Here is an 18485-nt window from a genome sequence, read left to right on the forward strand (position 1 = left end):
TCCAAGACCATCCAGCAGTTGTTAAGTGTGTTGATGGAGTAATGGAACAACCTACCAAGAGAACTCCTCACCAACCTTACTGCGAGCATGGTAGCACGTTGCAGAGCGTGTACTGCCGTGCATGGTGATCACACACCCTATTAAGAATCATGTCCCGCCTTTTTAATGTCTAAGGGAACACCATGAATCGCTGTGACTTCACTATAATTAATGTCTTTCAATGAAAGTGTCATTCCTATTCGTCTGATTGGGTCTTTCTTGTAGTTACCTTCTGTCCTGTCCTGTTGTTATTGTTATTTCTATGTATGGAAAAAGTTTCGTCGGACTACGTTACTCGGCAGTAACATACAATGCGAAAGTTGCTACTCTCCTTAACTTTTGCACACGAGTGTACATCGATATATACCGGGTGATCAAAAGTCAGTATAAATTTGAAAACTGAATAAATTACGGAATAATGTAGATAGAGAGGTAGAAATTGACACACATGCTTGGAATGACACGGGGTTTTATTAGAACCAAAAAATACAAAAGTTCAAAAAATGTCCGACAGATGGCGCTTCATCTGATCAGAATAGCAATAATTAGCATAACAAAGTAAGACAAAGCAAAGATGATGTTCTTTACAGGAAATGCTCAATATGTCCACCATCATTCCTCAACAATAGCTGTAGTCGAGGAATAATGTTGTGAACAGCACTGTAAAGCATGTCCGGAGTTATGGTGAGGCACTGGCGTCGGACGTTGTCTTTCAGCATCCCTAGAGACGTCGGTCGATCACGATACACTTGCGACTTCAGGTAACCCCAAAGCCAATAGTCGCACGAACTGAGGTCTGGGGACCTGAGAGGCCAAGCATGACGAGAATGGCGGCTGAGCACACGTTCATCACCAAACGACGCGCACAAGAGATCTTTCACGCGTCTAGAAATATGGCGTGGAGCGCCATCCTGCATAAACATCGTACGTTCCAGCAGGTGTTTTATCAGCGAGGCTGGGGATGATGCGATTCTGTAACATATCGGCGTACCTCTCACCCGTCTCGGTAGCAGTTTTGCTGTCCAGCGCCATCTGTCGGACATTTTGTGAACTTTGTTTTTTTTTTTTGTTCTAATAAAACCCCATGTCATTCCAAGCATGTGTCAATTTTTACCTATCTACATTATTACGTGGTTTATTAAGTTTTCAAATTTATACTGACTTTTTGATCACCCGGTATTTCCCTCTCATGCCACCCTGCACTTTGTATGTACACACACCCAGTATAAAGGAAGCTACGTATAAGAGTACGCAGAGTTACTCAGGTAGATAAAAAGAAACCATCGTTCTGTGACACTAATGTTTTCCTGTAGTGCGCCTTAAACATTTTGACTCTGGACATCCGTTAGGCCAATGTTCATAGTTGTCACAGCCATGCCTAGGAGCTGAAAGCTGCAAGTTAACTCGTGTGTTCCACTATAAACAGAGATTAACGGTAAATGTGTACGTAGGATTTGGTTACGACCGTGTAACTGGGCCGTAGTTTCTGCTTACAAGGGAAACTCCGCATCGTAGCTCCCTCTGGTTTAGTGGTAAGATGGCTCGGTGGATAGCGCGTCAAAAACTGAACACAGATCAAGCATGAAAACAGGAAGAGGGTGTACTGGACTATGAAAAAAAGCAAAATAGAAAGAGTGAACGGTCGAAGGGTATGAAGGCAATACAGAGCAGCCAAACATAACAACGGCGTCGTGGTTAAAAAACAAAGTGGTCACGCTGTTGGACTGCCAGGCGGGCGAGCCGTGTTCAAATCTCTCTGGCGCCCTTTATTTTTATCTATTTTCCCCCCCACAAAGTTATGAACTGTCCGTCCTGTGACTGAAATGTTTGTTCTCTTTTTGTAATCTTGGCAGTTGTCATACTATGCACTGGTTATAGAATGTAACTCATGTGGTAAGAATACGTTACCGTCGCAAGTAAACGTAATGGACAGTGAGAGCAGGCGACATACCACATACACGTCTCACATGAATGAAAAACAACAAATATATGGGTGTGAACTATGTTACAAGGCAATTCAAGAGAAAAAAACTTTCAAAACTGATTACAACTCCAAGACGTGTTTTTACAGAGCACAGAGAAATTGCTTTATTTGCTATGTTCATTTATTGCGACTTATGTGATAAACTGTCCGCAGCTCGTGGTCTTGCGGTAGCGTTATCGCTTCCCGCGCACCAGGTCCCGGGTTCGATTCCCGGCTGGGCCAGGGATTTTTCCCTGCCTCGAGATGACTGGGTGTTGTTGTGTCGTCTTCATCATCATCATCATCATCATCATCATTCATTCATCTCCATTAAGGTCGGAGGAGGGAATGGCAAACCACCTCCGCTAGGATCTTGCCTAGACGGCGGTGCGGGTCTCCCACATCGTCCCCTACGCTCCTAGGAGTATGGGACCTCATCTCCATCATGTGACAAACTACAGGGTGATTCAAAAAGAATACCACAACTTTAGGAATTTAAAACTCTGCAACGACAAAAAGCAGAGCTAAGCACTATCTGTCGGCGAATTAAGGGAGCTATAACGTTTCATTTAGTTTTACATTTGTTCGCTTGAGGCGCTGTTGACTAGGCGTCAGCGTCAGTTGATGCTAAGATGGCGACCGCTCAACAGAAAGCTTTTTGTGTTATTGAGTACGGCAGAAGTGAATCGACGACAGTTGTTCAGCGTGCATTTCGAACGAAGTATGGTGTTAAACCTCATGATAGGTGGTGTATTAAACGTTGGTATAAACAGTTTACAGAGAATGGGTGTTTGTGCAAAGGGAAAAGTTCTGGACGGCCGAGAACGAGTGATGAAAATGTAGCACGCATCCAGCAAGCATTTGTTCGCAGCCCAGAAAAATCGACTCGCAGAGCTAGCAGAGAGATGCAAATTCCACAATCAACTGTATGGAGAGTCCTACGAAAAAGGTTAGCTATGAAACCTTATCGTCTGAAATTGGTTCAAGCACTGTCTGCAGCTGATAAGATTAAAAGAATCGATTTCTGTGATTTTATCCTTGCTCAAATGGAAACAGATGAATCTTTCGTTTCAAAGATTGTGTTTAGTGATGAAGCAACTTTCCACACTAATGGGAAAGTCAACCGTCACAATGTCTGTATATGGGGCACTGAGAATCCGCGGGAAACAACTCAGTATGAACGTGACTCACCTAAGGTGAACGTTTTCTGTGCCATTTCAGCCAATAAAGTTTTTGGTCCCTTTTTCTTCGAAGGTGCTACTGTAACTGGACTACAGTATCTGGAGATGTTAGAGAATTGGCTGTTCCCTCAGCTCGAACAAGAAGCACAACGATTCATATTTCAGCAGGATGGAGCGCCACCACATTGGCACTTATCTGTCCGTAACTACCTGAACGTCAACTACCCGAGGCGATGGATCGGCCGCCAGGCAGCCCGTGACAGAGCACTTCATCACTGGCCTCCAAGAAGCCCTGATCTTACCCCCTGCGATTTTTTCTTATGGGGGTATGTTAAGGATATGGTGTTTCGGCCACCTCTCCCAGCCACCATTGATGATTTGAAACGAGAAATAACAGCAGCTATCCAAACTGTTACGCCTGATATGCTACAGAGAGTGTGGAACGAGTTGGAGTATCGGGTTGATATTGCTCGTGTGTCAGGAGGGGGCCATATTGAACATCTCTGAACTTGTTTTTGAGTGAAAAAAAAAACTTTTTAAATACTCTTTGTAATGATGTATAACAGAAGGTTATATTACGTTTCTTTCATTAAATACACATTTTTAAAGTTGTGGTATTCTTTTTGAATCACCCTGGCCGGCCGAAGTGGCCGTGCGGTTAAAGGCGCTGCAGTCTGGAACCGCAAGACCGCTACGGTCGCAGGTTCGAATCCTGCCTCGGGCATGGATGTTTGTGATGTCCTTAGGTTAGTTAGGTTTAACTAGTTCTAAGTTCTAGGGGACTAATGACCTCAGCAGTTGAGTCCCATAGTGCTCAGAGCCATTTGAACCATTTTGAATCACCCTGTATTATGGTTTCATAATTTCCTTGAGAGTCATCACATTCACACCAACACTTAAATCGGACAAGTAGGCTTATATCTCTCTCACTCTTACCATGCGTACAAATTAGATTCCTATCATATGACACACGTTCTGTCACTAATGCCGTGTATGACATACCGGACGTATTTTCCGGTGGAGGATCCCGTTGACTTGTCGCCTCGTCATCCGTCCCTTGCGGTTCCCATTCGAATGCCACTTCCTTTCGGCTGCTAATACAGTAGTTGTGCAGAATCAACTGTCAATATAGGTCGCATCCTTACACCTCGCTGTTGCAAACGGACATTACAACACGACACACGCACAAATTTGAATAGAGGAGAAATAAAAAAAAAAAAAATAGTACGAGGTAGGTATGAACACGACTCGCCCGCATGTCAGCCCAACACCGTGATTTAACCTCGACGCCACTGCTCTTCTAGGCTGCTCTATATTGCACTTCTTTTTGTGGCGGTGTTCGTAGCGACAAACAATTCGCGGTAGAAACGGCTTACGAAGTCGCCGCCACACTTTTAATAGCGGGCCGACCGGTCCGCTGGAACAGTGAACAGAAAGATGAAAACCCAAACACTCTGATCAAATAAAAGTCGGTACTTATCTTTATTAATGAAGATACAGAAACACAGTAGTGAACTCCGTGTCTACAGAAATCTGTCTAGTTCGAGTCGGAGCGGCTAGGTCAGCGTCGGCTGACGACAAACAACAACTCTGCTGCGATGAACACACAACTGACTAGCAAGTACACAATTCGGTGGCGAGTATACAACTGAGCGGCGAATACAGAACTGTCCTAGCGCTCGCGACTCCAGCGCTTAAGAAGCCAGAAGCCAGCGGTGGCGCACGCAGACTTGCGGCGATTTCCTGTATCGCTGGCGCTGCTTATGCGGACGGCGTCCGGACTTTGATGCTGCCAACCTTTTGGCAGCGGGCTCGGGTGGCATTACTGGCTAGGATATAACACTTCTAGTACTTCGACCGTTCACTGTTTCTATTTTGCTTTTTTTCGCAGTTCAGTATACTTTCTGCCTGTTTTCATGACTGATCTGTTTTCAGGTTTCGATGGGCTGTCCACTGGGCGCTCTATCAACACTAAATCTGAGGGGGGGTTGATGGGGGAGTTTCCCTTGTTAGCACGCATCGGACAGTCCACGTCGGAAATCGTTAGAGAATTCAGTATTCCGAGATCCACAGTGTCACGAGTGTGCCGAGAATAATAATTTTCAGGCATTACCTTTCACCACGGACAACGCAGTGGCTGTTGGCCTTCACTTGAGACCGAGAGCAGCGGCGTTGTCAGTGTAAACAGACAAGTAACGCTGCGTGGAAAACCGCATAAATCAATGTGTGACGTACGACGTACCCGATAGGATAGCGCGGCGAAATTTGGCATTAATGGACTGTGGCAGCAGACGGCCGAGACGAGTGGCTTTGCCATCAGCACGACATCCCCTGCGGTGCCTCTCCTGGACTCTTGACCATATTGTTTGGACGCTAGACGACTGGAAAACCGTGGCCTTGCCAGATGAGTCCTGATTTCAGATGGTAAGAGCTGATGGTGGAGTTAGAATGTGACGCAAACCCCACAAAGATATGGATCCAAGTTGTCAACAAGGCCCTGTGCTAGCTGATGGTGGTTGTATAATGGTGTGGACTGCGTGTAAATACAACAGACTGTGTCCTACTTACGTTACGCTTGGCTACTTGGTGACCATTTGCAGCTGCTCATGGACATAATGTTCCAAACCGACAATGGAATTTTTATCGATGCCAATGCGCGATGTCACCGGGCCGCAATTGTTCGCGATTCGTTTGAGGAATATTCTGGAAAATTCGAGCGAATGATCTGGAAACCCAGGTTGTCGGACATGAATCCCGTAGAACATTTATAGGACACAGTTTGGAGGCCAGTTCGTGCTCAAAATCCTGCAACGGCAATACTTTCGCAGTTGTGGATGCCTACAGAGGCAGTGTAGCTCAATATTTCTGCAGGGGACTTCCTACGACTTGTTGAGTCCATGCCACGTCGTATTGCTGGTCTACGCTGGGCAAAAGGAGATCCGACACGGTATTAGAACGGAACATAGTATAACAAACATGTTTAGAACACTTGCATGTAATACTCGTTCCGTATTACAGACCTTTACACTTTGAAAACTCAATCTCGGTTTGTAGAATTACCTCCAAGTATGATACCGTGTGACGTAACACAGTAAAAGTAAGCAAAATTTTGCTGGTTTATTATATTTATATCTGCATTGTCACCTATAGGAGAAAATGAGACGTAGCTGTGCACTTTAAATTTATTGCGGCCAAATCTCCCTTGAAAACCTCTCTTTAAATTATGGTCATGTGTTGGTCGTCTCCTTAAACTCATGGTCAGAAGTTGGTTGCCCTTGGAAGTGACTTTATAAAATACATAAAGCAGAGTTGGAGCAAACTGAAGCATGTAATAACCATTTCTAACAAAATTTTATGAAAACCTAATGAAAATCTTTGAAAACTCCTACTGCCTACGATGAAAGCTACAACACCCACTAGTGGGCGACAGGTATCGATGTGTTTGTCAAACAGTCTGTTTGAGAGAAATTCTGACTGACGGAAAATTTGCCAAGATGGTGGATAATGTTTGCGTTTGTTTCGCCGAGTATGTTTAGTGAAAGAGTGTTTTATTAAGATTTATCTCACTGTGTCATGATTTTCCACAACTGTGGAAATTACGATCACGGATAAGAACAAGATAGCACTGGAAATTACCAAAATGGCAGAGTTTTCGCGTCTTTCTCAGCCATATATTATTCACGAAGAGCTCAAGAATAAAATCGGTATTCTGTTCACAACATACAAGCCGGAGTGCTATGAAGGAAAAAAAAGAAAGAAAGAAAAAAAAAGGCCAAACTCTCCGGTTCCCCCAAGGACGATGCAGGCTGTATGATCCCATGTGGTATTTTAAAGAACTGTCACAAGAGGGCCAAGTAGAAGATAAATTTTCGTACTCTTATGTCTTCTTTTTCAGTGTGAAGGCGAAGTAACTCTACACAATTTATTAAAAATTTCACTGCCCATTTGGAGAAACTTCATGTAGTCATCAGGTTACGAGTGATACTCAATAATGAACTGAACTAGTTTTCTGGGAGCCACTTCTTTCGTTGATGAATAAGTTCCCTTCAGATTTTCCCACTGTATCTCTCAGTCTGGAATCTGCTTTCCCTACCTTCGTTTTAATGTAGTCATTCCACTTCAGGTCGCTCCAGGTGATAACTCCAGCGTATCTTACTGTCTCCTGTGAGTTTTCACCGTTAGTGTAATCTAAGAGTAATAGATCTCCAAATTCAGCGTCTGAGTTAATATCTAATTTTGTATTTCGTTTACTTTGCCGTCTCAGTTGCACTTTACAGTATGACTACTTGCGATCATCTTCAGATCTACGCTATCTGACCAAAAGCACCCGGGCACTACCATGTAATTTGGAATTGACCACTAGCTCTCACGAGAGGCGAACCCACTAGTATAAAAGGATACGCGCAGTTTTATGTTGTTAGTATAAAATCAGTAGCAGCAGAGTGTGTCGGCCAGGAGAGTTCAATGACTTCGAATTTGGACTAGTCGCTGGATGTCACCTGAGCAGCCAATCCATCAAGGACACCTCAATCATTCTAAAGCTGTCCAAGTCGACTGTCGGTGATGCGACTGTGAAGTGGAAACGCGAAAAAACAACCATCAGCTAAACCACGACCATACAAGACCGCTTGTACTGACGAGCAGGGGGTGTCGAGCAATTCAGAACATGGTTGTAAAAAATGCATGAAATCAGCGCAAGGACACTTGTGGGACTTAACAGCTGTCCAGCTAGCACAGTGACTTCGTAGGGATTAAAAAAGAATGTGGTACAATGGTCGAGCATCTCCCCATGAGCCACACATTTCTGATTTCTGAAATCAGAGGCGACGCTTATCGGAGAAAGAGCGACGCCACGGGACAATATATGACTAAACGCGTGATGGCAATCCGTTGGAATGATTTCTATTTGTCTGACACCTGGAGAACGTCACCCGCCATCATGTGTAGTGCAAACAGTGGAATTTGGAGGAGATGGTGTTACAGAATGGGTCCGTTTTTCGTGGCTGGGGTGTGGTCCTTCATTGCATTTAAGAAAACGCTAAATGAGGAAGGCTATGAAGCCATTTCACAGCACTGCGTACCACGAAAAGTGGAAGTGCAGACGCTAATTATACCTGCACAAGAATGCAGGCAAATGGTTCAAATGGCTCTGAGCACTATGGGACTTAACATCTGAGGTCATCAGTCCCCTAGAACTTAGAACTACTTAAACCTAACTAACCTAAGGACATCACACACATCCATGCCCGAGGCAGGATTCGAACCTGCGACCGTAGCGGTCACGCGGTTCCAGACTGAAGCGCCTAGAACCGCACGGCCACACCGGCCGGCAGAATGCAGGCAGACAACGTACAGCAGCATCTGTGAGGCAGTGGTTTGTGGACAACACCATTTCTGAAATGCACTGGCCTGCCCATATTCCCGACCTGAACCCAATGGAACACCGCTGGGATGAGCCATAACGTCGACACACATCACTACCTTCTCTGTTTTCGGTTTTTGGGGAAGAATGGTCTGCCTTTCCTCCACAGACGTTTAGACCCCTTGCTGAGATGTCCCTAGCAGCGTTGAAGTCATCATGAAGCCGAGGGGTGGAGAGACCTCATAGTAACGGTCACCAACAGGTTCCCGGACTCTCTTTATCACAAAGTGTATTTAGTTGGATAAGCAGCCCACCTTGTCCGTATAGGAACTATTGTATGGCATTCCGATGAGTATAGTTCGCGTGTGCACCGGTCGGATTGCTGACACAATAACATGCAACTGAAAATGATCAACTTTAATCGTAACTAGTCACACACAAAAAAGGTGCAGTTCAGATGGCAAAATATCGATATAATAAAAGTGATGGATCTGGTTGACTATTAGCTACGTTTCATTTATTTACGTTCAGAAATAACATTCAGTCACTGAACCCATCCTTGATCCCCTGCAGAACTTTACTTATGGAGAACAGCACCGTCCGCTAACAATTATCCACTATATCATTTATAATGTACTGTGAACAATAACGGCCTTATCAGGCAAAACATCGTGTGCGGATGGAATTTCAACTGGCGGTGTAGAGTGCACGAGACAGAACAAAAATTTACAGCATGGCTCGTGGTGAGCTTCCGGGCAGTCAAGTACTGCCCATCTCCCTCTGACTTTTTTTTTTGGGGGGGGGGGAGGGGGGGGGTCTTTGCTGTATGGGGACGTCTAGTTGATCTCTTCATGACTAATCCAGTTGTGTGAAACTGCTGCCTACCAGAAATATGGAATCAGACCTCGCCCTATTACCGCACACCACCTATTTCCGAACTGGTTTGCGAGAAACACACTCTTACAAGAACCTAATATTACTTGACTAGTGAACTGCCACCTCTGAGCTACTCACAGCCGGTGGGAGTGTGCGTTGTCGATCTCCCAAATGTCGAAGTGCTATTCACTTCTAAAGACATTCGATCAGTTTTTGCCAACCTGGACAATGTCCAAGGTGCTCTTCACTAGAGAAGAGAGAAAAAATAAGAATGACGATTTAGGAAATACCTATATGGCGCGAAAATTGGCAATTTACCTTAAATAATGAAAAGTGTGAAATAATCCACACGAGTGCTAAAAGGAATCAGTTACACTTCGGTTACACGTTAACTTTATCAGATCTAAAGGCCGCATTTTCAACTAAACAACTTAAATTGGGAAGAACACACAGAGAATGTTGTGGGAAGGCCAACCAAAGACTGATTTATTGGCAGAATACTTCGAAGATGCAACAGATCTATAAAAGAGACTGCCTACTACATTACGCTCGTCCGTCCCCTTTTGGAGTACTGATGCGCGGCGTAGGATCCTTACCAGGTAGGATTTACGGAGTGCATCGACAAAGTTCAATGAAGAGCAGTCCCTTTTGTATTATCGAGAATTAAGGGTGAGAGTGTCACGGATATGATACAGAATTTCGGGTGGGCATGATTAAAACAAAGGCGTTTCTTGTTGCGGTGAGACCTTCTCACGAATTTTCAATCACCAACTTCCTCCTCCGAGTGCGAAAATATTTTGTTGACGCCGACCTACATATGGAGAACCGATCATCATAGTAAAATAAGGGAAACCAGAGCTCGCACCGGAAAGATATAGTGTTCGTTTTACCGCGCGCTGTTTGAGAGTGGAATAATAGAGAATTATTGTGAAGGTGCTGCCAGGTACTTAAGCGTCTTTTGCAGAGAATCGATTTGGGTGTCATATACTTGGCGTTTCTCCTTATTGATGTCATAATCTTACTGGACACAGTGTTAGGGCGTGTTCTTCAAGTCAAATCAAGTAAAATTGATTACATGAACTTGTGCCCGGGTATGTTTCAGCTGTCAGTTATCGAAAGAGCGTTTTATGCGATGCAACCTATGAACTTATATCTGCTTCCCCTGAGCGAGGTATCGCATTGGGAAGACACTGGACTCGCATTCTGTAGGACGACGGTTCAAATTCCTGTTTACCCATCCAGATTTAGGTTTGCAGTAGTTTGCCCATATCGTTTAAGGCAAATGATGGGATAATTCCTTTGAAAATATCACGGCCAATTTCTTTCTTTATCCTCGCCTACCCCCAGATTGTGCTCTTCCTCCAAAAACCTCGTCGTCGGCAGAACGTTAACCCTCCGAGTCGCAAAAATATGAAAACAAACATTTTAAAAGTTTTCACAGAAGTAACCTTCATTACCGTAGCAAACAACGAATACAAGAAGAAATTGTCGAAAAGTAAACCCTCAGTTGCTCTAAGGAGGTGGTTTCACTTTGGAAACGCTGCAAAGTATAGTTTTCAATCACCTATCATTCCAGGTGATCATATATTTCAAGAGAATTCGCATTTTTCCTAGGCATAACACCACGTCTTTAAACTTCCATGAACTCCTAATACCTAAACCAAATTATTGTCCTTATTATCAAGTAAAACTGGGCCCAAAATTTAATAAATCTTTTATCAAAACTACAAATATGCCCCAGCTGTTTCACTTCGAAACTAGTCATAAAAACAGTAATACAAACTCAAATTTACGATACAGTAGCTTTAGATACCCATACTTTAATTGTCAATAATCTCAATGCATTACATTCGTAGAAGTAGCTCGACGTACCACTCGATGCCTCTCTGTCTTGGAACAGCATCGGTGGTTTCGTGCTAAAGGCGCTGGTACTTTAGAAAGTTAACAAAACTGTGATTTCAGGCAGAAAGCACGGGTACTCAAGGAGCTAAACCCCAATCTTTCTTGTAGTATCTGCTTCCAGACGTTCAACAAAATGTGTGTTATATCACGTGCTGTGATAGAGGCACTGAGGGTTTGTAGTGAAAAACTGAAGGTTTTTGTAAGAAATGAACTAAGTTTTCGATGTAGTCTTCTTTAACATCCATGCAATTTGTCTGTTTTTCCACTGACTTCCTTTTAATCCTGAATTACGGTTCTTGTGGGTCTTACACCTTATCAACGCACTCAAAAAGTTTTCCTGTCCTACTTCATATTGATGTGGAAATGGTGGAGAGGACTTGCGGGGAAGGGGATGGGGGGGGGGGGGGCGGGGCGTGGTAAGTTTGTGTATCTAGCGAATAGGATGAATGCCCAACACCGGTAACTCCAAATCGTTTCCCCAGTGAAAAAATTAGTTTCATTGCCGTGATGAAATTTTTTTTTAGACGTTTAGTTGGGGTTTGCCTCGGTAGCTGCGCGGTCAACGTGGCGGAGTGCTAACCCAAGGGGCCCAGTTTCGATTTCCAGCCGGTTCGGAGATTTTCTCCACTCGTGGACTGTGTTGTTTTTACGTTAGTATAATCATAATTGACATTACACTCTTGAAATGGCTGTAAGGCCACGTACCAAGAGCCAATAAATTAAAACAAAAAAAAATATATTAGCTATCATTATCCTCTTACTAGTTTCATCAGAGTAACCAGCCTAACGCTTTAGAGGAGAAACAGTCAATTAAACAGTTTCTGTTAAGACCGATCAGTCTGCAATCACCAAAAAAAGCTGAAGATGGGTGACACTGCTCGAAAACGGCAGTTTTGAGACAATAAAATAGCTATCGACAAAGTTTTTTTTAAAGAGGTAGTTTGACAGCCATAGACGTTCCGTTTCTTTTATTTTCCAAGTATCTTAAGTAGCATGTAATACACATTTTGCTGCTTCTTATATGCACAGTTCAAGTACCTGGGAAGTTTTATCACAAAGGATGCCCACTGCAGCAACGAAATCCGAGCAAGAATCGCCATGGCCAAAGCTGCTTTCAACAAGAAGAGGACTCTGCTAACCAGCAAGTTAAGTTTGGCATTGAGGAAAAAACTGATAAAGTGCTACATTTGGAGCATTGCACTGTATGGAGCAGAGACATGGACCATGAGGAAGAAGGAGAAAAAATACTTAGAGAGCTTTGAATGTGGTGCTGGAGGAGAATGGAACAGATCAAGTGAAAAGATCGCATAAAAAATGACTATGTACTGCGAAGAGTAGGAGAGAAGAGAATTATTCTGGGTACAATTCTTCAGAGAAAGGTCAGCTGGATTAGAAATGTACTTAGACACGAGGGACTCATACATGATGTCATCGAAGGGAAACTCTGGGAAACGCAGGACGAGGAAGAATTCAACGTCTGGACGACATGAAAGATGGAAGGAGATACAACAGACTAAAAGAAGAAGCTGAAGAGACGGAACAGTGGAATCAGAAATTCTCCGTATGAAGACATGGACCTGCCACTAGGCAGAATACTACATAATAATAATAATAATAATAAAAGATACGCGAGAAAGTCCGATTTTGAACATTTTTCTGTAGCTCAATTTGTACGGTTAGCCTACCACTGTCGGATTAAAAACCGTGAGTGTGCCAAAAACAACGATATCGAGATAGGAGGAGACGGACCTTTGCTCACTTCAACATTCATGGACGCGAACTCGCTCTAGCACTGGCCCCCAGTGATTAGGGAAATGCGTAAACCTTCATTACGGTGACAGTCGGTGATCTGGACTCTGGACTTGGCTGCCACTGCCCGGTACAAACTGCCATTTCTCCTTTAGACGACAGGGAAATGGAAACATCTTCATGTTTTGAAGAAGTACTTATGCACACGTGCTGTAATCATACTCAGTACGGATGTAACACATACGGGATGCGCTGGCCTGATGTTTGTACATGATGTAACACAGAAGCCAAAAACAGCGTGATACTCTCCAGGAAATAATAGAGTTCCCAGTGAATTTTAAAATCGTACTCCATCGAAATTTCTGTTCTTAAAACAATGCAAGAGACTGGTTTTTAATCTTTCTAGAGCCCATAAGCGTTGCGTTGCAAAGGATTTTAATGCACTTTTTTTTCTCCTCTCCTGCCTATATTAACATACCCCGAAAGTCAGAGGTGTTTAGATATAATAACGCAGCAGAAGATTGTGGAGAATTGTGGAACATTTGAATCAGCATCGGACTCAAATCCATATTCATGTAGACAAAAATGACTGGTTGCCCAACTTCAGATGAAAACGTCCACCATTACTGCGATGGTTTTGCGCAATAAGGCAAAACTCTTGCAATATTATATACTTCCCTTTCACTTTACAACACTTTTTCCACATTGCCTAAAGGTAAAGATTCGAACGTGTATGTTTAGAAAGCCGTCTTGTTTCAAAACGATAGATCAGCTTTAAAATCTGTACGTCAATGCATAGTTGGTTTTCGTTGAACACACTGCTGTTGTTATAGTGCTGAAGTTTTGAATTTCCACTCCGCGCCAGTAAACATTCCTATTTCAGCGGATGTCGTCTCGGGGACATCATCAGCTTCTGTCGAGTGATGTAACGTGGGCTTAACATCTATGATTCATTCCTAGCATTCGTTACGACTGGTGGTCTGTGTCAAAATAAGAATCAATGAGAATTCGTGCTTTCCTCTTAATGACCCAAACCGGTCATCAACCTGATCGAGAGCACCTCTGATCAGGTTCTAGCCCACAAGCACTCAAGAAAGTTTATCTCTTCCTCCAAATAAGTGGTAAGTCATCAGACGCCCTAAATATATGGAAAAGCTACATTATATGCGAAATTCCGTATAAGGATACGGTGGTTGGCTTATTACAAAGTTTTGTTTATGTCATTGTGTCAAAAATAAACAATATTTCTAAGTACTGCGTGCTTCAGTAAAAAATAATGTCCCTTTCATTCACTCTCTTTGCGGTGGAACCTTTTCAGATATTTACTACAGATAATGCCACATTAACACGTTTCTTCTTGTTATCACTGAATGACCCAGAAAGGGACTGAAGACTGACGACGTTCAGTCCCTTTACTGTATAAACCAGTCAGTCAACTAACCAACGATCCAAAACTGAAGTTCAGTTGCTGTATTATTAGCAACCTCATTTGAAACCAATGAAACGCTTCCAACAAAAATCTGTAAAATACTGTATTCAAATATAAAACAAAATTTGGAGCAGATGACAAAGAGCATAATCAAAGTACTAGATGAATGAAAATGCAAAGAATTGTCATGAGTCTTGGAGTATATCACTACTCCCATTCTTTGTGTAAATTTCTTTTAAGTTATTTATTGGCTTTCGGAACGTTTGTGCGTTGTTCCCCGAAGCTATTTTTTTCATGTAACAGAAGTTTCGATTTATTGGCCCGTTTTCTATCACAAAAGGGCAAAAATTAGGCCCAAGTTTTACTTAAGATGGACAGGAGAAAGGAATACATCTCTAACATAGTTACATGTCAACCCAAACACAGACCTGGCCTTCGCTTAAAATATGTCTGCGCAAGCTACAAACTTCCGGAGTATCGACTTGCCGACATTTGCACTCTATCTACAACAGTTTAGCATTGTCCCCATACTATAAGAATAGGAATTACATTCAACTGCGCGAGGCTGTTGCCATCTGCGACCACGCGACTGCGCAGACATTATTTGCTGCGAAGCGCTGCTACTACTACCGGTATGTAGGTAAACTTCGAGACAACTAATAAGCGTTAGCAACAAATGCACCTAATCATTCGCAAATCACTTGTGCAAAAAAGTATGTTACTTTGACTTGCGGCTTTACACTGAAAAGGTTTTCTCGAATTTAATACAGAATGCAAATTCGTACACTTGTCACGTTTGCGAGAGTGTACATGACTTCAGAAACATTTGAGAACAGTACTGAGATACGGCGGCAATCTATATAAAATAAATTTCAGCTATGTTTTGCCATGCAGAAGCACTCCTTACCTGTCGTATTCTGTGTTGTCCTTCTCGCACCGATCGTCCTTCAATTCCTTCCAGCTCTTGCCGTGCCGACACGTCGTCACCAGCACGATATCCTTCTCATTATGCAGATGATAGAGCAAGTTCCGGGTTTCCGAACCTATCCCGTAGACGTAACGTTTCCCTTTAAACGCGAGTAAGTACTTTTTAGTCACTGGAAAATTATTGGTTGTCACGTATCCCGACTCACCGCCTCTCTCCGGGTGGTTTTTGTGAAACAGTGGAATGGAGACATCGAAACCCGGCCTCAGATGCGTTAGCGACACACTCGCCTTGGCGAGGATAGCTTTGCCGGGATCGAAACCTAGGTTATCCTCCAGGTAGTCGGGCCAAGTGCCCGAATAAAGATTAAAGATCACGTGGTTCAGACCGTCGTTCCACAACCTGAGTTTTTGCAGCCGTGCAGGAACATTGCGTACGTAATCAGTCGAAAGACTATCTCTGTCTAACGTATCGATACCTAAAACAAAAAGGCAGGCTTGACTAGGATCAGACGTATAGTAGCGCGACTCTTGAATCACATTTAGCACTTTCTGGTACAAGGGGCTGGGCGTCAGTACGGTCCCACTGTCGGGATCTTCATAGATCGGATACACATACACTCTGAAGTCATTCTCACACTTGCTGAAGTCGAAACACGTCTCCATGCGGCACGCCGGCGTGCCGGAACCTCCTTGTGCTTTGACACTCGGTTCTGTCCGTCTGTGCCTCGGAGAGGCTTCCAAATCTCGGTCGTACAGCTGATCTTCCACGCCGATGTAAGAGGGCAAACTTTCATAATAGGCAGGCGCGGCACGTTCACTTTTTAACCTGTATCCGCCGAAGTAGCAGTAAGCTAGGAACGCACATGATAGGAAGGCCAACAGGTAACGTTTCTTCGCCTGCATTGTGCTAAAACTGCAGAACTACCACGGGGCGTTTGCATCGGGCGCTGTCCGTGGCATAAAACTCGATCACACGCAAAAGACGCTACAGCACGGACTAACGAGGAGGCAGACGAAGGTGACGCTGACTTCTCAGTGCGATGTCATCTTGGGTTTTTTTATGCTGCCACACGGAACACTGTTTCCTAACCTGCCCGGAGCCGACGGCTGGTCCCAGTCAGTCGATATGGCTGGCAAACAACAACGAACCACGCGCATCGTCTTGTGCCCACAGCGCGGCCGGCGACGCACTCGGGGTCTGGCTACGCATGCACGCACGATCTGCGAGCTACGGACATGCTGCACGCAGCCCGCACACTGCTTAAAGCACGTCTCCCACTCTCATTTCCGCAGAAACTTACGCAGCTGCCGTACACTTCGGTCGCTGTGGCCGTCATTACGGCAGGACTGCTGCCGCCATGCGGCCTCGGAACGTACCACGCTGCTAAACAACTGAAGGGCGCCGGGCGAGCGGGATCCGCGCCGAATTCAAACCGCTCACCGGCGACGCCGGCGAAGCGTTGCAGCATCGCACACGTTTCGCCCGCGCTTCCAACAGTGTAGCACTACTCATTTGCATTAAGGGCCAACCGATACTGAGGGTAATGTGAAATCTGAATGAAATATTGTGCGTAATGTAAACTGCAAGAATGCTGACGCCTAGACTCGCAGTCGTTTGATTCTACATCAAGGTTTTGCGCTTAACACACAAAATGAGTACCAGAATGTTACTTACTTGTGTTCTTATATCGTTTTAAAATTCGTTTGAAAATGCCCGATACATTCTTAATTTAAAGACAACTGACGCTGATCAGTAAATTGTGCAGTCGTTATAACCGCTCATTTCGCAGTGGGACATTGCAAAATGAAATATAAAACGAAAAAAAATCGTGTATCGGCTGTCACATAAGTAAGATTAACGGCGAAAAACAGGAAACACATGATTTTCTGCATTTTCAGACGAACAATTACGTTGCTGATATCAAAACTTTTTCGAAACATCTTAACACAAAACATCATAATGGTGTTCTGCATAAAGGCAGATCGACAAATCCTAGATTTACTTATTAGGAAACGTTAAGTCTTGTTACTGCACTCGAACTTCGGACGACACACTTATATTCGCCACCAGTGGATGTTTCCAATAAATATTGTCCCATATTTACTTTAAACATGTCTGCTTTAGGTTAATATTAATTTTAAACAATGATTTAAAACCAAATGATGAACTTCATATGGGTCGGAGTGTGTTAGGAACAAAAGAAAAACGTTTCGAATGGGAAGATGGTTCAAAATCATAATAATTGAATGCGTTATTGCTCGCAAGACAACATTTTTCATCTAGGAAGTTTTTTCTCATTGTTGCGCCAATTTTAGTAGTACCATTAAAGACAACATTTTTTTCAGTTGGTGCGTGCATTTTGATGGTGCTATCAAAATAATCTTTCTGGCTTTGACGGTTTGTAGAACGCTTTCGGAAAGAAACAGTAATTTTTTGGGTGTAGGATGCGCTTAAAAATAGGTTGTAGTGTTTGCAGCGCAGAGTAAAAATTCATCTTGCATTACCGGTTATAAATAAACTCATTTTTCTCACATAGGATGTAAGCCCCATTGCGCCACTTGTAAAGAAAACTTTGTCAATTTTTTGTTTATTTTATATACCGGGTGATCAAGAAGTCAGTATAAATTTGAAAACTGAATAAATCACGGAATAATGTAGGTAGAGAGGTACAAATTGACACACATGCTTGGAATGGCATGGGGTTTTATTAGAACCAAAAAAATACAAAAATTCAAAAAATGTCCGGCAGATGGCGCTTCATCCGATCAGAATAGCAATAATTAGCATAACAAAGTAAGACAAAGCAAAGATGATGTTCTTTACAGGAAATGCTCAATATGTTCACCACATTCCTCAACAATAGCTGTAGTCGAGGAATAATGTTGTGAACAGCACTGTAAAGCATGTCCGGAGTTATGGTGAGGCATTGGCGTCGGATGTTGTCTTTCAGCATCGCCAGAGATGTTGGTCGATCACCATACACTTGCGACTTCAGGTAACCCCAAAGCCAACAGTCGCACGGACTGAGGTTTGGGGACATGGGAGGCCAAGCATGA

The 18485-nt window shown here is 43.5% G+C and overlaps 1 protein-coding gene across 1 annotated transcript; it reads right to left on the bottom strand.

Annotated features, from left to right (window-relative positions):
- Window positions 1-15404: 15404 nt before the first annotated feature.
- On the bottom strand, window positions 15405-16331 carry LOC124730164 (exostosin-1-like). The gene has a single exon (XM_047248500.1). It carries the CDS (start codon window positions 16329-16331, stop codon window positions 15405-15407), a length of 927 nt encoding a protein of 308 aa, XP_047104456.1.
- Window positions 16332-18485: the final 2154 nt, after the last annotated feature.

The sequence above is a fragment of the Schistocerca piceifrons genome, chromosome 1, assembly GCF_021461385.2.
Source record: "Schistocerca piceifrons isolate TAMUIC-IGC-003096 chromosome 1, iqSchPice1.1, whole genome shotgun sequence".
NCBI lineage: Eukaryota > Metazoa > Arthropoda > Insecta > Orthoptera > Acrididae > Schistocerca > Schistocerca piceifrons.